General features: G+C 38.8%; 1 protein-coding gene across 1 annotated transcript; it reads right to left on the bottom strand.

Moving 5' to 3' along the window:
- Positions 1–664: 664 nt before the first annotated feature.
- Positions 665–7,821, bottom strand: nr2e1 (nuclear receptor subfamily 2, group E, member 1). Its single transcript, XM_053487163.1, has 9 exons — positions 7,348–7,821; positions 4,682–4,827; positions 4,161–4,248; positions 3,815–4,050; positions 3,464–3,610; positions 3,249–3,345; positions 2,932–3,081; positions 2,546–2,651; positions 665–2,202 (listed from the first exon to the last, which is right to left on the bottom strand). The coding sequence occupies exons 1-9, from the start codon at positions 7,403–7,405 to the stop codon at positions 2,040–2,042; spliced, it is 1,191 nt and encodes a 396-aa protein (XP_053343138.1). The 5' UTR covers positions 7,406–7,821; the 3' UTR covers positions 665–2,039.
- Positions 7,822–16,413: the final 8,592 nt, after the last annotated feature.

Genomic DNA, 16,413 nt, shown 5'->3' on the forward strand with positions numbered 1-16,413 from the left:
TGATTGGATAACAGCATGGTGTAATGGTGTTCTTAATAAACTGGCCAATGAGTGTACATTAAAAGGGGATAACATGTTAAGATATTAGTCTTGTACTAGGAATCGGTTCGTAGATTATATATTTACGAATTGGCTTTAGCTACATTGGTGAAAGGTGCATCTATTTGGTTCAAGTAACCTTGCAGTTCACTCGACGCCAGCACAGACCACATTAAAGGAAGAAGCTAAATTGGATTGAACATTGTCATCTGCAATCATGATTCTTTCCATTGTGCCGCTCCTCTATCCAAAAATGAAGATTAAAAAATGCAATTTGGCCAAAGCCCTTGATTTATCAAAGAGTGCTCGAAGCCCAAGGAACAGCAACTTAACTCAAGGTCTGGGTGTATTGTAGCAGTGATGGTTCAATATGCACTCCAGGCCAGACATGAACCTCTCTATGTTCTTGTTTAGTGGGAGCTTGGGGTGGGGGGCTTGGGCTTGTGGATCTTTCACTATGCTAGATCAAGTATGCTGGACTCAACCTGATAACAAAAATAACCCAATCACAGGATTCAAAAATCAAATTAGGCAGGGTTAAAGATTGAACATAGCCAGGATGCAACAGGTTCAATATTCAATATTTATTCTAATATTTAGACAACTTTTTCACAAAATTCTGACTTTTTACAACAATTAATATATTTACAAACTACAAAAAAATACAAGTGCTGAACATGTTTCTGGACATGTGTTAGTAACTACTTAAACATAAGATTCAAAGGTTGCAAAAAAAAACAAAAAAAAACAGCAATAACAACCCCAACTGGCAGATTCAGTTTTTAAAATGTCACAGAAGAGCAGGGACATGTTGTAGCAAGAGATAGCAATCATTAACTACATCCAAAACTGCATACTACAGCTCTAAAAGGTGCAGTATATCCCGTCAGCTTTTCTGTTTACATCATCCAGGTAAAGAAGATTTCCATATGTGTTGATGGAGAGGGTAGTGCATTACATAGTAGAAATTAAACTGAAGGTTTCTAATATTCATGTTCATCTGGTTAATTCATTTATTCAAGTCTGACCTCTGAGCTGAAACTCAAACTGAACTCCTAAGTCCTGATACAGATGTTAGGTTTTTTTTCTGAAATTACATAGTGATCCTCTTTATGAAAACCAAACTAAAATACTTGTCCGAAGTCATCTCACTACCCAAAAGGTATTATGATTAGGAATCTACAATTTTCAGTCCAAATATTTAAATAATACAAATCACATTTTCTAAAAATCCAGCACACCTGCTGATACCAAGAACAGCCTTAATACGAGCCTTGTACTGGTAGTGCTTAGGTTTGACTGGAAAAGGAAGTAGTATTATCCCCTACCCCTGCTTTAATGTGCATCATGTTCTATTTTTTTTTTCTTTCAAGAATATTCAAGTTGTTGGTTTTCAGCACAACACATTATAACCTGTCTCATGTCTCAATGGACCCCATCTCCTGAGATTAGTCTGCCAAATCATTTTTGATTTTCTCTCTTCTTAAAAAAATATTAAAAGTAATAAACAAAAAAAATCTTTTTGGTTTCCTGCCATAGTTATCAGAACGACAAAGCTGAAACCAAAACAACACCAACAACAACAACATCAACAACATTGGTAGGAAAGCTCATTGGTCTTCTAGAGACTGTAAAACGTCCTATTAATTAAGTGATTGTACATATGTCTGAATCCACCCACATGCCTCTGCTGTCTACATTTTTGGGGAAAATAAAATCTTGAAACGAATATATTTTAAAAGATTAGATGAAAATTAGTCACAAAGCATCCTTTAGACCACAGTGAACCTTTTAGTTTTTATCTTAACCAGCGAACAGAACTTGTTCAGAACAGTCTTTAGAGTTTCTCCCACTAGAACCGTTGTTTTTTTTATGCTATCTGCTTTAGAGACAGCATGGAGATGTTTCCAGATTTCTCTCTTGTACTTCATGATATCCTAAGTCACTTGACAGTCTGTCACTTTCCCAGGCCGGAGTCCTTTTGGGTGGATATAAAAACTTCATATGTCACTTGATTTGTACATGTCAGAGAGAAGCCGTGTGATGGGCACATTTCCAATTGTCTTCCTGAAGAACACTTCTTCAATTGTAGATGCACTGACTGAACGCAGGGCAGGCAAAAGCAGCAGCAGCTTTCCAAAACGACATGGCTGGGTTGGATACCTAGAACCAACAGATGTGGATCAGTGAATGCAGGGTTATCAGTTGATACTCCTTAGATCTGTAATGTATGGGGACTTTTTTATCATTACATAGAATGTTATTTCACAGTGCTTTTGAATCCCTGATCTTGGTTGATCAGAATGTGTTGATTTATATTACCTTCTGTATAGTAATGACTTACACAGGGAGTTAAAACAGATATTTAATATGTGGATAATCATTTATACAATGAAATTCATTCATCATTAATGGAAGGAGTCTCTAGTGCCAGCTCTCTGTTTTGCATCACAATAACTCTCCCCTCTGTGTTTTATCCCTTTCTCCGAACCATGTTGTGTTTTACCTGGTGTGGATGTAGCTATTAAGTGTGAGCTGGGCTTCATCCTGGAGTGCCACAATGGCGCTGGCGTTTCGAAAGTTCCGCAGTTCGGCTCCACTGTGTGTCGGAACTGCGCCACAAACCGAAAAAGCCACTTTAGTAGGTCATCCAGGCTGTTTATGCGAATAAACTATACATGTACAGTGCTGTGCAAGAAAATATAACACTTGTGCATACATTCAGAGTCTCCATAAGAGCTATGGCAGATTCTCCAAGATGCTCAGTAAAGCCTGAACTACACAAATGTGAGACAAATAATCACGCCAAATATTCACTTGGTGATAAGCAAACTATCCCATCTTATTAAATCAACCAACCAGCTGTGAGAACTGTTTTGAGCTCCAACTCACCGGCTTTAAAGGTAACAATGCACTTGAGGCATGCAAATTCTGTCGCGTCCAGTCGCAGCTGCCTGAAACGCGTCACCACTTCTTGCAGAGCCTGGATCTCTGAGACAACCTTGTTAAGCCTCTGGGACTCTGTGTTTTCTGTGGTCATCCCTAAAGGGACACGAAAAACCAAAGGACCCAGGGATTAGTCATAAAAGTGCACATGCAACATAGAACACAATGGCTCATTACCTATAGGTGTTCTCATATTGATAATTTTACTTCTTCTTTTTAAAATATATTTCATAATGTAACTTTTCCTTGATCATTAAGCGTACCTGAAACAGCAAGCAGAGTGTTGGAATCCACAGGAATGGACCATTGCGCTACACCCAGAACGAACAGCTCTCTCCAGGCATCCTCTAACAGGATCAACTGCACACATAAATAGTGATTAGGGGTCAAAATAAAATTAAATAAATATATATAGCACTGCAGTCTTTATTTGTTTATTTACCTGTTTATTTATAATTAATGGATTAAGTTTGCTTACCTGATCTTGTAGAGGGAGTGTAGAGAAAGCAGGAACGCTCTTGGCCCATTTGATGCTCATGAAGAGCAGGCGTGCGGCGGACTCACACACAGACTCTGTGGCCACTTCGTAAAGGTACATGGGTGTGCCACTGACTTCATGTGGATACTGAATAGACAAGGATTATGAATTATTACAAAACTATCCACTGCTCACAGAAGCCAGTTTCAGTGCTGTAAACGTTTTGTTCTTCAAATTATATACACATTGTACACATTCATGGATTATACATATTTTATTCATTCATTCAAGTCTTTATTTAGTCTAAACAATCCCTCACCACTTCACACACTCATTCACACCCAGGCTTACTTTAGGAGTGGGCTGTGCGAGCCCCACCATGCCCTGGCGCTCTGGCGTGCTCGGGACCGGGTTTAATTCCAGACTGTGCGTCTCGAGTTGAGTGACTGTAGTGAAGAAGTGCAGCCCAGGGATGGACGTGCTGGGAAAGTGCGAGGAGGATCCGTTTACCTCTTTGTGGCCCCGAAAGTAAAGCGCCACTTGCTTGCGGATGGTCGACGTCCTCGGGCCTCGCTCGTGCTGCACGGCTGTTTGGATGTAATTCAAACGTGCATGATAGAATAAATAAATAAATAAATAAATAAATGCCTTATAAGCGTATATTTTAAAATTCGATTTTTAGATTTGGATTATTCACCATCTTTATTCATGTTCACTTCCAGGCACTTTTTCAAGCGACAGGCGCGACACTGGTTCCTGTGCGTCTTATCCACCGGGCAGCCTCCCTAAGTGCATTAAAAAATACCACGAAAAGAATTAGAGAAGCATGAGAGAGAGAGAGAGAGAGAGAGAGAGAAGACACAGATACATCTTCCAGAGGAGGGAGGGGGACACTCCACTCCACTCCACTCCACAGGTATGGGGAGAATGGTGCAGTAATGACGGCCATTGACTCGCTCCCCTGCCGCTTGGCCAATAATCTCATTCCCGCCTACCGCTCTCCAAATCCAGCCAGTTAAGATTGGATTACACCTGTTACACTAGCCGGACCAAAGGGCCCTCAAAGGCACGGGAGGAGGCTCACTTCTTTTCCCTGGATAATCTTTCATCTATGAAAATCTCCGCAATTGCCTGCTTCGAGGAACTCGGAGCCGCAAATGAGCTTAATGCGCTCGTTGCTTAAAAACCACGCGGAGAGGATGAGGATCCGGGACTCACCTGAGTGCCTGATTTGCAGACGTACGTCCTGTTTCTCCGTATGCTCCTCTTAAAGAATCCAGAGCATCCATCACATGCGTAAACTCCGTAGTGTTTCCCTGAACTTCGGTCTCCACACACTTTGCACGGGATATCCAGAATCCGACCTTAATAATAATAATAATAATAATAATAATACATAACATTGTTTTAAAGTTATCACCATGCACTAATATTTAAAGCGCAGAACAGGCGGTAAATGATTCAGTCCCGTGCGTAAAGTTATTTAAAAAAAAAAAAATCCTGTCTGTATGAGCATGACGTTAGTTTTCCATTTGAAATCTGACTGAACTCATGTTGACTTCAGGCTGTGATGACCAGTTCTGTGTCTGTGGGAATCCAGACCCATCCCCGCGCGCTGCTTGATGGCGCGTTTTGTTGAGGGAAGCGCCGTGCCGCAGGTTTCAAATAAAACAATGGCGCGCTCACAAAGGCGACATTAGGGAAAGTGTTAACTTAATGATTTCCCCCTATTGAGCCTCGTCTGACTGGACTAGCCTGAACAAGCTGCCAGTACTGCTTCATAATGAAGCCCGACAGCTGCTTTTCTGCGCGCCGTCTCCGGGCCCCGCGGATTAGAGGAGTGACACAGCGGCCCGAGAGTCAATACGCGCCTCCAGTGAAGTGTATGCAAATGAGGATGAAGTAAATGAAAATTGTGATTTTTTTTCTTGTGTGTGTTTAAAACTTTTCAACCCCCCCATCCCCTGTATTTAAATCCGTTAATGGAGCTATATTTGCATGTATATGGAGATGGGGAGAGGGGTGTCGTTTAGAGAAACAGGCGTGTAATTACTGACATATGTCCACCTGCTCATTGATTTTGCACTGACCCTGTCCTAAAACGCCAGCATGGGAATTCAGATCCAGCTCAGTAAGCATTTAGGCCACGACAATTACTTTTTGCTTTCTGCTTTCTGGGGCGTGATGGTGACGAAACAAAAAAATCTCTCTAAATAATAATTCGTTCGAAACTAATTTCTAGGTAATTATCTAATTTTTTTGTAAATATTTTTTTTAACACATTTGAACGTTTAACCCATCATGCAACTGTAACTGGGCGAAATACGCATAATAAACACAATAACTATAAAGGAATGTTAAGTAAGTAAATTATTCTAAATTAAATCATTTAAATTATTTTACAATTATTCTCCAATTGTATTCTAGTTTAAGCTTCAAAACTAAAATGAAGTCTTAAAGAACTTGGCTGTTATTATTATTATTATTATTAGTTAGGATTTTCAACAACTTTCTTAAATATTACTAAATATTTAGGATTTATTATAAATGATTGTAATCCACAAGCTTTTCTTTCGAGAATTGTATACTTTGTTTTATGTTTTATTTTATCTTTCAACGTATTTATTACTTTGTCATTAGTATCACACACCATCATATTTTAAGATGTAGGAAAAATTACATTTAGGCTATAATTTGCCGGTTAGTGTTTCAGAAGAGTGTGTCAAAAAAACTTTCCCAGCCGTGATTAGTCAGAGCCAGAGATTCAAATATATGTACTGTAATCAGCACCAGGCTTCAGCAGTTTGGATGGATTATTATTATGGATTATTATTATTATTATTATTATTATTATTATTATATGTTTTATAAATAATCTTAATATATAAAGACACTTAAAAGGCCAAAGCCACAAAAGTTAGAAAGCAAAAAAAAAAAAACAACAACAACAAGTGAAATGATACCCAAAATAATATTGGAATTTAAACTTCAATTTACTGAAGTTTACTGATGAACCTGTTTTAATAATTTTTCATTCGAGTGATTAATAGTGTTCAAATGCTAAATTTTTTGTTTGAAGGTTATACTTTAATAATTGTCGGATGCACTGATTTACGTCTTTACACCATAACGCGCATTATTTAAAAAATAACTTCATTTTCTAATAATGTACAAAAAATTGTTACATTTAATGTTTAAAAGCGGTACTTTTTTAACACCGTTCATTAAATGAACTTATTTTATATTCTGTTTTATCTAACTAATTTAAAAAGTCATATATTCATGCTAATTGTTCGTTTATTACTTCACTGTTCGCATTTTTATATAATTTTATTTATATATTTTTGATTATTATTGTTGTTATTATTATTTTATTATTATTATTATTTTATTTTTTACAAAACAATATTACACGTGCATTTTTTTTGTTTTAAAATGATCTGACAGGTGCACACAAATCCCCATACAGATGCCTAATTAGGCAAAGCACCACAGCTTAGGCCATTATCAGTGTATCACAGTCAATGATCTTTGAAAAAAGCCATAAAGTTAGTTATGATGAGATAAACTTTTTAAAATTATGGAAAATTTAAGGAAATTATGTCATCCACCCCAGGACACTTTATAAATAAGCTATGGATTGTTTTACAATTATAGCCTGGTAAAATAAAAACGTACGCATAAGCATATAAATAAATAAACAAATAAATAAATAAAGCCCCAACAACACAAAATATTACAATTTAGTATAGATTGTAATTTTGTCTATAGTCTATATGGATTTTCTAATATTACATTATATGAATACAGGTATAATAATAAAAAAGTGTAACGTGTGGAGTTGTGTAGAGAAAGAAATCTTAATTAAAAAGTAGATTACTTACTGGATTTGATGTTTAAAATATCCAAACAGCCACTTGTTGAACTGGCAGCCTTGCTCATCCTGGCCTTGGGTTTCACTTCAACTGATATGGCAAAACTCTTTCAACCACTTACTGTAGATCAAATAAATCAACTTAAAGCAAACTTTTTTGCCCGACTAACTACGTGTTGAACGATTATACGAACAGGCCTATTCCGTTTCTGATTTTCTTTCTAATGCATGCGATGACTCAAGACTTCTCAAAGTTTTCGTTTCAAATCCTTTATGTTGTTTTTTCCCCCAAGAATCCGGACTTCACATGGGCTTGTGTTAAGATCCGAAGGATGGTGAGTCAGTTTCCTCCAGTCGAAAACTGCTTCATGGACCGGTGTATGTGCGCACACAGGCACCTTACCAAACCTCACACAGGAACCAAAAGCCAAGTGGGCGAAAAAGAAACACACAAACACACAGCACGCGCAGATGTACATACATACATACACACATATATACAGTATACACACACACACTCACACACGCACACATAAACAAGCAAAGAAATGCCCGGCAGCCTGAAGGCTTGCTGACTTTGTGATGTGCGCCGTCAGATTAAAGGCTTTGGTAATATGTATGAGAAGTATCAGAGGAGGGAGAGGGAGGGAGACAGAGAGAGAGAGGGAGAGAGAGAGAGAGGGCGGGTGGGAGGAGGAGAGCCCGACTTCCTATGCCCACTTAGCCTTTCTCCTTTCGCGCATGACGTCAGTGTCCGAGGAAGGGTGATAGTAGTAGAAGAGTGATTAAAAGAGGGTGGTGGGAAGAAGGGTGATGTTCTGCTTAGTTAGTAGATGAACTGAGGCAGAGGCAGACGGAGCCACAGGCACGGACCTCGTCTTCCTCTTTTGCTGCTGCTATTTGTTTGAGGATTGATTTAGGTTCTTACAGCATGTTCCCCAAGCTGAGCCTAAACTCACCTCCTATTGTATTACTTATTTTTTTATGTTTTGTGCTTTTTTTCTTTAGGAAAGTAAATGACGAACTGATGAACTGAGTCAGACCCATGTATCATGCTGGTCCTTGGTGCAGCAGCTGTAATGGCGCGGTGTGTGCACCTGTTGAGCGCGCTGAGTAGGCTGTGTAGATGCACTAAAGGCTTCTAAACCTGGATTTATGTTAGAACTTTTTGCCCTCTGTACTTCCGGCTTCTTTATGGACCTCGCACTAGTGGAGCGCGTTAACGCATTAGCTACATTCGATGCGCACACTTGCTCTTTAACTAAACCGGGCGCACACAAGCGTGAACGCACTGCTCTCTCTCTCTCTCTCTCTCTCTCTCACACACACACACACACACACAGACTCAGTCTCACGCTCTCAAATCGGAGAGTTCATTACTGGGTCAATTTCCACCACTGGTGACCCATCTGACCGGGTACTTACTCCTGCTTTCTGTGCGCCCCTGGTCTGCGCGCGGGAGAAACGCGCACGCGTGCGCACGGGGTGCGTCAGTGTGCGCTGTTTTAATGACGCAACTTCTCACGCCAGATCCCGAGGGCCGTATGGGGAGCACGTAAAGTCTGATATTTTAGCGTATCCAATCGCAATTAGACATTGTCGTGAGCTCCTTTTCTAACGCGCCTTTACAAGAAATTAGCATCCTGTGACAGGTGACTGACTGTGTGTGCAGAGGTTTGCTTTACACCATGATGCGAAGTCATGGGAAATAAATAAATAAATAAATAATAATAATAATAATTATTAATAATAATAATAATAATAATAATAATCTTTCTATCTATCTAATCTAAATGTCCCCACAAAGGATAAGAATTTGCACTTTTGACCATGTGAACCATTTGTCTGTTCCCCAAACGAAAATGCTTTTTTTTTTTTTTTTCAGAAATCAGGGTAAACCAAAATATTTTTGTTTGTTTGTTTTGTACTATGAGGGTATGGAGTGGGTTTAGTAATAATTTGCTGCATTAATAATTGAAGATGTGTGTGTGTGTGTGTGTGTGCGTGCGCGCGCGCGGAGTGTGTTAGGGTGGGGTGGTCCGCTGGTAGTAATCTCCTTAACTCTCTCTAATCCTGTCATTCAGAGATAGTCTTTACACAAACATAACCAACATCATGGTTGCCCCGGCTGCTTGCTTTCACGTTTTTTTTTAAGGGCTGCTGACACTCTTCTCAATAACAGTCAATGAAAATCTTTGACAAAGACCCATCAGATTGTGTATCTAGTTGTTGGTATGCAGCTACTCACGTAGTCCTCAAAGTTGAGTGGCGAACTTATTCCAGCGTGTATTGTTGTAATAGCCAGCTGTAGATGGAAACGGATTAAGTTCTATACGTCTGTCTGGAAACTGATCTGGGACAAGATAGTTAACTCGACAGTGGTAAACGAATACCTAACATGACTTCTTTTTTTCGTATCGTAATATGTTGCATCTTGTAGCTAATATTTACTTTTTGGAGACTCTGTATTGCTAGATTGACTTTAGGCCTATACTCTTTCCAGTTTGAAAAAAGGAACACGACACAAAAAAAAATTACTTCCTCATGCATGCCTTGTCCTAATAGGATGCAGTATAAAAATATTCTTGGATAGACTGACAACGAATGGCAGGATTTCAAAATTAACCAGCATAGTCATCATCGTCAATTATTTCTCAGACACACTTAAACACCTGCAGTCTTCCTCTGTGCTCAACACACCATCCTAAACAAGCTCGTGCAGACCCACCTCACCCAGTCTAACTGGCAGGTTGATGGACGCTTTCTGACAAATCTATTTGGGGCAAATTGTCAGTGAGAAACTTCCGCCTGAGCTGGCTCGGACAAAACTGGCTGTTGGACGGACTAAATCCTGCTGCAGGAGGGTCGGGACAATGGGCCGTGAATGTGTTGATGTGCTGGCAGTGGCTTGGGCCTGACAATGGCCGGATTAATTGGTCCCTTGGCTGACTGATTTGAGATGGCTTCACTCGGGTCCTCTCCATGGGGAGCCCCATTGTCCTGCTCCTGATTCCCACTTTTCACAAACTCCAAACAAAAGTCAATTTCTTTCTCAAGGGGGTTTGGGAAGAAGAGGAGAAATATCGGGCCCTCGTGTTTTCGGCTTCGCGAGATGTGACTCAAAAAGGGTCGCTTTTCTTTCTTTCGTTCTTTCTTTCTTTTTTTCTTTCTTTCTTTCCTTCTTTCTCTTTTTTTCAAATGGCTGACTTAACTCTCTTTCTTGCGTTCTCTGTACGTCTCCTGCTTTCTTTAAGTCACACTGGTCCTAACTGCGCTGGTCATGTGTATAGAGGACACTGGATAGGCTTTGGTATTGTGTAGCGTGCCGCCGTGGCACCTGTTGAGCTGAAGAGCCCGCTCATTAATATTAAAATATCGGAGATGCCATCATGTTGCTGCACTGAAATCGGTCTGATGTCGGCCCCGGGACTCCCTGGGGACCGTTCTCTCTGCTTCAGGTCACTCGTGACACACACACCCCCTGCCTAAAAACCCTGACATTTCTCTTGCTCCCACTTTTTTCTATCCTCGCATTATCATTCTCGGTTTTTGAAAAGCCACGTTAACAAATTATGACAGCTGGCTCGAGAAGCGCTGGCTGTTCACACCAAAAGGCCGATTTTAACTAGACTTTATTTTACTGTGACTTCATTTCGTTTGTCTGCTATGGCTTATTGATGTCCTCAGGTGACAGCTGATGAATGGAACATTCTAGAGAAACGATGTGCCTGCCAAAAGTTATCCAATCACATCGTGATTATAATAATCCTGAAATAATAGCGATGTGATGCAATGCTGGATATTCACCAGCATTCGTTCTCAACGGTTCTCTGTTCCGAAACAACTGATGCACATAAATCCACATAGTTACAGAAATGCACAGGTTTCGCTAAAGATGTTAAATTGTAGACACAATTAAAAAAAAAACAATTAAAAGAAAGAAAAATCGACATAATAAATTCTTACTTTAAATATTTGCGTTTTGTGTTGTTTATTCCATTAAAGAAATTAAGATATTAAATAGAGTTTTAATTTTTTTAATTTATTTATTTTTTTTAGCTATCATTATTGTGGCACGAGTTTGAATGCTAAAGATGTCTAAGCCATTAGTGGCCAGAAGTCCAAAAGAACAAACGTGCCCGTGTTTATTTCTATTTAACAAACTACTTGACAAAAAAGTCATTAGTGCATGTGCAAAAGTTTGGACACCCTTCCAGTTGTCACATATCCAAACTTAATTAACTCTTTAGGTCTTAATTGACTTATTAGGACTTGTTAGGCAGGTTGAGAATTGTCATTAGGAATAACAGCCCCTGAATTTATAGTAGTAACACTCAACAACCATGAATTCATCTAATCATCTGACTAAAGACTTTAAAATAAAGCTAACTACCGCCTGCAAGTCAAAGCTATGCAGCTATGCTTTTTTAAAAAAAAAAAAAAAAGATAAAGCTCCTTTAGCCAAAATGTCTGATAGAAAAAACATGTAGAACTTTTGTGTAAAATATAGGAGAACTTGCATATCACAGCAAGGGGCTGCAGGAACGCTAACGGAAATCATACAAACATGATCTGGAAGAGGCAACAGAAGGAGACAACTGCAAACCTCGTCACAAAAGTCAATGAGTAAAATTTGCAAAATGATATCTGCGTTAGCCAGAGGCATTTTGTAAAGTTCTGAGAAAGTAAAAAAAAAATTACAATTTGGTAATAATTTCTAAATATATGCTTGGATGGGTAAATGAGCTGAATTTAGGCCTACTGAAAAAAAAAACAATGAGAAAAGTATTCTACATCTAGTTACAAGTTTCTACTTCATCCATGATCCTGTTACATCATGCCATCTTTCCTGCATCTGACTTCTGAATGACTCATACAGAAATCAGGCTTCTTAACAAACCGTATAATTTACATATTATGTTATGTCTTGGATGCTTGCTTGCTGATTGATACTCTGCGTATCTATATTCGGGATCTGATGCACGTTTAAAAACAGCATTAGTTGTGTAACTGCGGCTTCACTGAATGCTGAATAGAGCGGCTATGACCGTGTGACGTTGTCCTTTCTGTCCTTTCTGACTGTGGGAAGATCACACCCCACTCATTAAGTGAGGAAGCTTCATTTTTTGGATTAGACCACGGGACAGACAGACGGTGCGTGTCTGTGTGTGTGTGTGTGTGTGTTGTAGGAAGTAAGAGGGGGTAGGTGTTAATGAGGGATTCCATTGTTTTCCAAAAGTCTGGGTTGTTGTTATGCACTTTTTTCATGTTGGATTAATTGTGTATTAATAAATATTCAAGTGTCATGCTTATTTTCGAACAATAGTCATTAACCAGTGTGTTTGTCTTCTTTCCTTTTAAATGGTTGATCGCTGATCTTGAAAAACGCAAAGTCTCAAAACTGGTGTAGAAACAGAGCAACTGTATGAGCCAATAAGTGTCACTTCCCTTACAGTAGTAAACTTTATATTTTATTCTCTTCACCCAAGGGAAATTATAATTATACAGTTTCCAGACAGAGCGCAGACTTTTTTTGTCTTCGTACCCGAATTCCTTCAAAAAGCCTCAAACACAAATGGTACACAGAAGCCTGGCCCTTGGCCCTCACTCCTCAGACGCCGAGCTATCATTCATAACCTTCCTGCGTTGCTCTGATAAAGAGGAGAGGAAAGGAGAGGGAGGGAGGATTGTAGGGAGGACCACTAACGCTTATTTAAAAAGATTTCCTTTATTGGACCATGTGCAGGCAGTTCGCTCACAAAGGCTTTAAATGGGATATTTTCTGTTCCCTATAGTTGCTTTTCCCTTTTAAGTGCCGAAGCGAAAAAAAAGTAAGTTTACAACTCCTAGCACAATGGAGCTCTTCACTCTCAGGTTGCTGAGACCCAGGCTGACCTGGGAAAGTTAATTAGGAGGCCAACAATGACCGAGCCCGAGCAAAATACCTCGCCTCTGCTCCAGCCAAAGATGTCATCCATTAATTAGGCAAATCTTTAAGGTGGGCTTATTGAATTTACAGAAAAGGGAGCAGTTTGGGCGGGCTGCGTTTTTTATTTTATTTTTTTTTGATCAGGCCTTCGCTCAAGACAATGCCTTCTCCTGGTTAAGGAAAAATGGGAGGGGATTGTCAGAGAAGAGGAGGAAGAGAAAGGGAAGAAGGAAAGGAAGAAAAGAGGGGGGAAAACGTATGAGCAGCAAGCCTGAATTGTAGTGACGACGGGGAGATTCGCAGGGGGTTTAGGGGGGCATGCTTCGGCGATGATGTCATGCAAAGGCAACCTGGGGCCTTGGGAAGAGAGGAGAGAAAGAGGGAGCACTTGAAGTTAACATTACTACATCTAGGCCAAAGCCTTTTCAATAAAGGACCCTCGCCTCATATACACCCACACACACACACACACTTTACTGGTCACATAGCCTTTGTTCTTTTACGTTCAAAATCGTTAGCGTCTTTTGAAAAGTCACAACAATGATGATCATGCCTTTGCCGCCATCATCATCATCATCATCATCATCTCTTATTCTTAATCAGGCCTAAAGTTAATCTCAATTTGTATAAGGTGCCTATTTTATTACCAGGTATAACTAATTTTGATTTTATGTTATCAATTTTTAAGAAAACATTTGTGCAGTTTGGCACCAATATATTCAGGACATTTTTTGAAATAGTAAATAAGTAGGTGAGTCATTTTATTTGCGATTGTTTTCAGTTCTTTAGTGTGAAAATTAAAGTTGTCGTGCCACCTTTGACCTCCCACACACAAGTGCCAATGAAATATTGACACACTTGGGCACTTGTGCTTTCAACACCTTTAAACAACTAGCACGTAACATCAGCATCATGCCAGGTATCCTTTGACAAGATCAATTACATACCCACTAAAAAAAATAAATAAAAATAAACACCTTTAGCAGATCTCATTTATAGTCAAATATATAAAGGTACATCTCAATAAATAAGAACATTATCTAAAAATGAATTTTGTTCAGTAATTCAATTCCAAAAGTGAAAGTCATATTATATTGAATGTTTATTTCTTTGAATTATGATGGTTATGACCAATTAAAAAAAGCTTTTTTTTTTTAAACAGAAATGTTGGACTACTGATAAGTGTGAACATATACAGCAATCAGTACTTGGTCGGGGCTCCCTTTGCCTAAATTACCTGGGCTAAGGACAAAAAGGACTGGACGGTTACTCAGGGGACCAAAGTCCTCTTTTCGGATGAAAGTAAATGTTGCATTTCATTGAAAAATCAAGGTCTCAGAGTCTGATATAAGAGAGAAGAGGCACAGTCAGTAGTGGTTTGGGGAGCCGTGTCATCTGATGGTGTTGCTCCACTGTTTTATCAGGTCCAAGGTCAGCGCAGCCGTCTAACAAGAAGTTTTAGAGCACTTTATGCTAATTTGACACCTGCTCACATTGCCAAAAGTACGAATACATGGTTTAAGGACAACGGTATCTCTCTGCTTGATTGGCTCATAAGCTCTAAACCCCATAAAGAGTTGACTTTAAATCAACTACAGGTTATAATTCCTTTTTGATATTTTCACAGTAATTAGGCTAAATTTCAGAAGATTTTCTTAATTGACTATAACAGATTTTATATGTCTTTGCAAATCTATATTTAAATATCCATGCATGTACTATACAAACATTTTATGTAGAAAATGTAGAAAACAACGTGGAAATAAAGTTTTTTTTTGACCGAATCACAGTCTTAAGTCTTCTTAGTTTAAAAAATTTTTTTTTTTAGAATTTGTACAGTTAAAGAATCGTCAAGGGCTCTACTCCTTATCTAATCTTTACTGACCGCATGCCATGTCCTTGTGAGAACAGCATAATTTCAGCCCAGTGTACATTAGTTCTGAAGCCTTTAATAATAATAATAATAATAATAATACAAACGCATTATACTATGTGGCTTGTGGAAGGCTTTCTGGTGGACAGGACCTTTCTGGCTTTCTAGCCTTTTGACATGATAAGTCCCAAACACACGCGCGCACACACACACACACACACTCTCTCTCTCTCTTTCACACACACACAGACACACAATACTCCCGCCTTCTCTGTCTCTTTTTCTCCTCCGCCACAATTTATCTCCTTACAGACCCCTTTACCTCCCTCGGTCCCTTAATCGGAGGGGTGGGACCTACGTGTGTTTTTTTTGTTGTTGTTCGTCCAAAACAATCACCCCAGGCCCCATGACGGTCACTGCACGTTCTGCTTTAATTAGTGCAACGCGGGGAGTCTTAGACAGGAGAAAAATAAATAGAAAAAAAAAAATACAAAAAAGATAGATCACGAAACGATAGACTATTTTGTCGGCCACATCAAAGCAAAGAAATTGCATTCACGGACTGCAACCCCTTTAATCTGACGTGTTGACTTATTTGATCAAATTGTCCTAGGACGGTTTAATAGCCAGCCTTGGATTCTTATGCTTTTCGCTACTTTAATACTTTGTCTTTAGCAGAACCTACATCCAGCATTAACCTCTACTTCGCACTTTTTTACATGATTATCAAAATATATAAAGATTAAAAATACAGAAATAAAAATAAAAAAAAACTATGCATGCTTTGCAAGACGTTAATAAGTACTTTATTCAGTACTGTACAGAATAACGGACAGCACTATGTTTTATTGTTGGCGTTTGTTTTGAGATCTTGGAACATGATTTTTTCCAAAACCTTTCTGTGTGAGTAAAGATGGTAACAATTCTGAAAATAATGCATTATGCAGAGGTTTGTATGCAATATGTTTCTGTAATGTTGCAGAGTCTCCAAAATGCTTAAACTGTTTTAAAAATACAAACAAACAACATCTACCTTCTTAATATACTTCTTTATTTTTTTTTAATCCAGCAAAAGTGGGGCAGGTTTGTGTCATACACCTCTTTTGTCACTTTATAGAGCAACTTTATAAAATGTTAAAGATCTTCTTTTAATTCTTGAAATGCCAAAAAAAAGAGAGAAGACACAGGAAAAAATTAAGTGTTGCACCAAATACTGACTTTGTCTCGTTTACTGCACTTTATACTCCATCACTCGTTTTCTTCTCCTTCTTCTC

This window comes from Clarias gariepinus, chromosome 2 (genome assembly GCF_024256425.1).
Source record: "Clarias gariepinus isolate MV-2021 ecotype Netherlands chromosome 2, CGAR_prim_01v2, whole genome shotgun sequence".
In the NCBI taxonomy this organism is placed as follows: Eukaryota; Metazoa; Chordata; class Actinopteri; order Siluriformes; family Clariidae; genus Clarias; species Clarias gariepinus.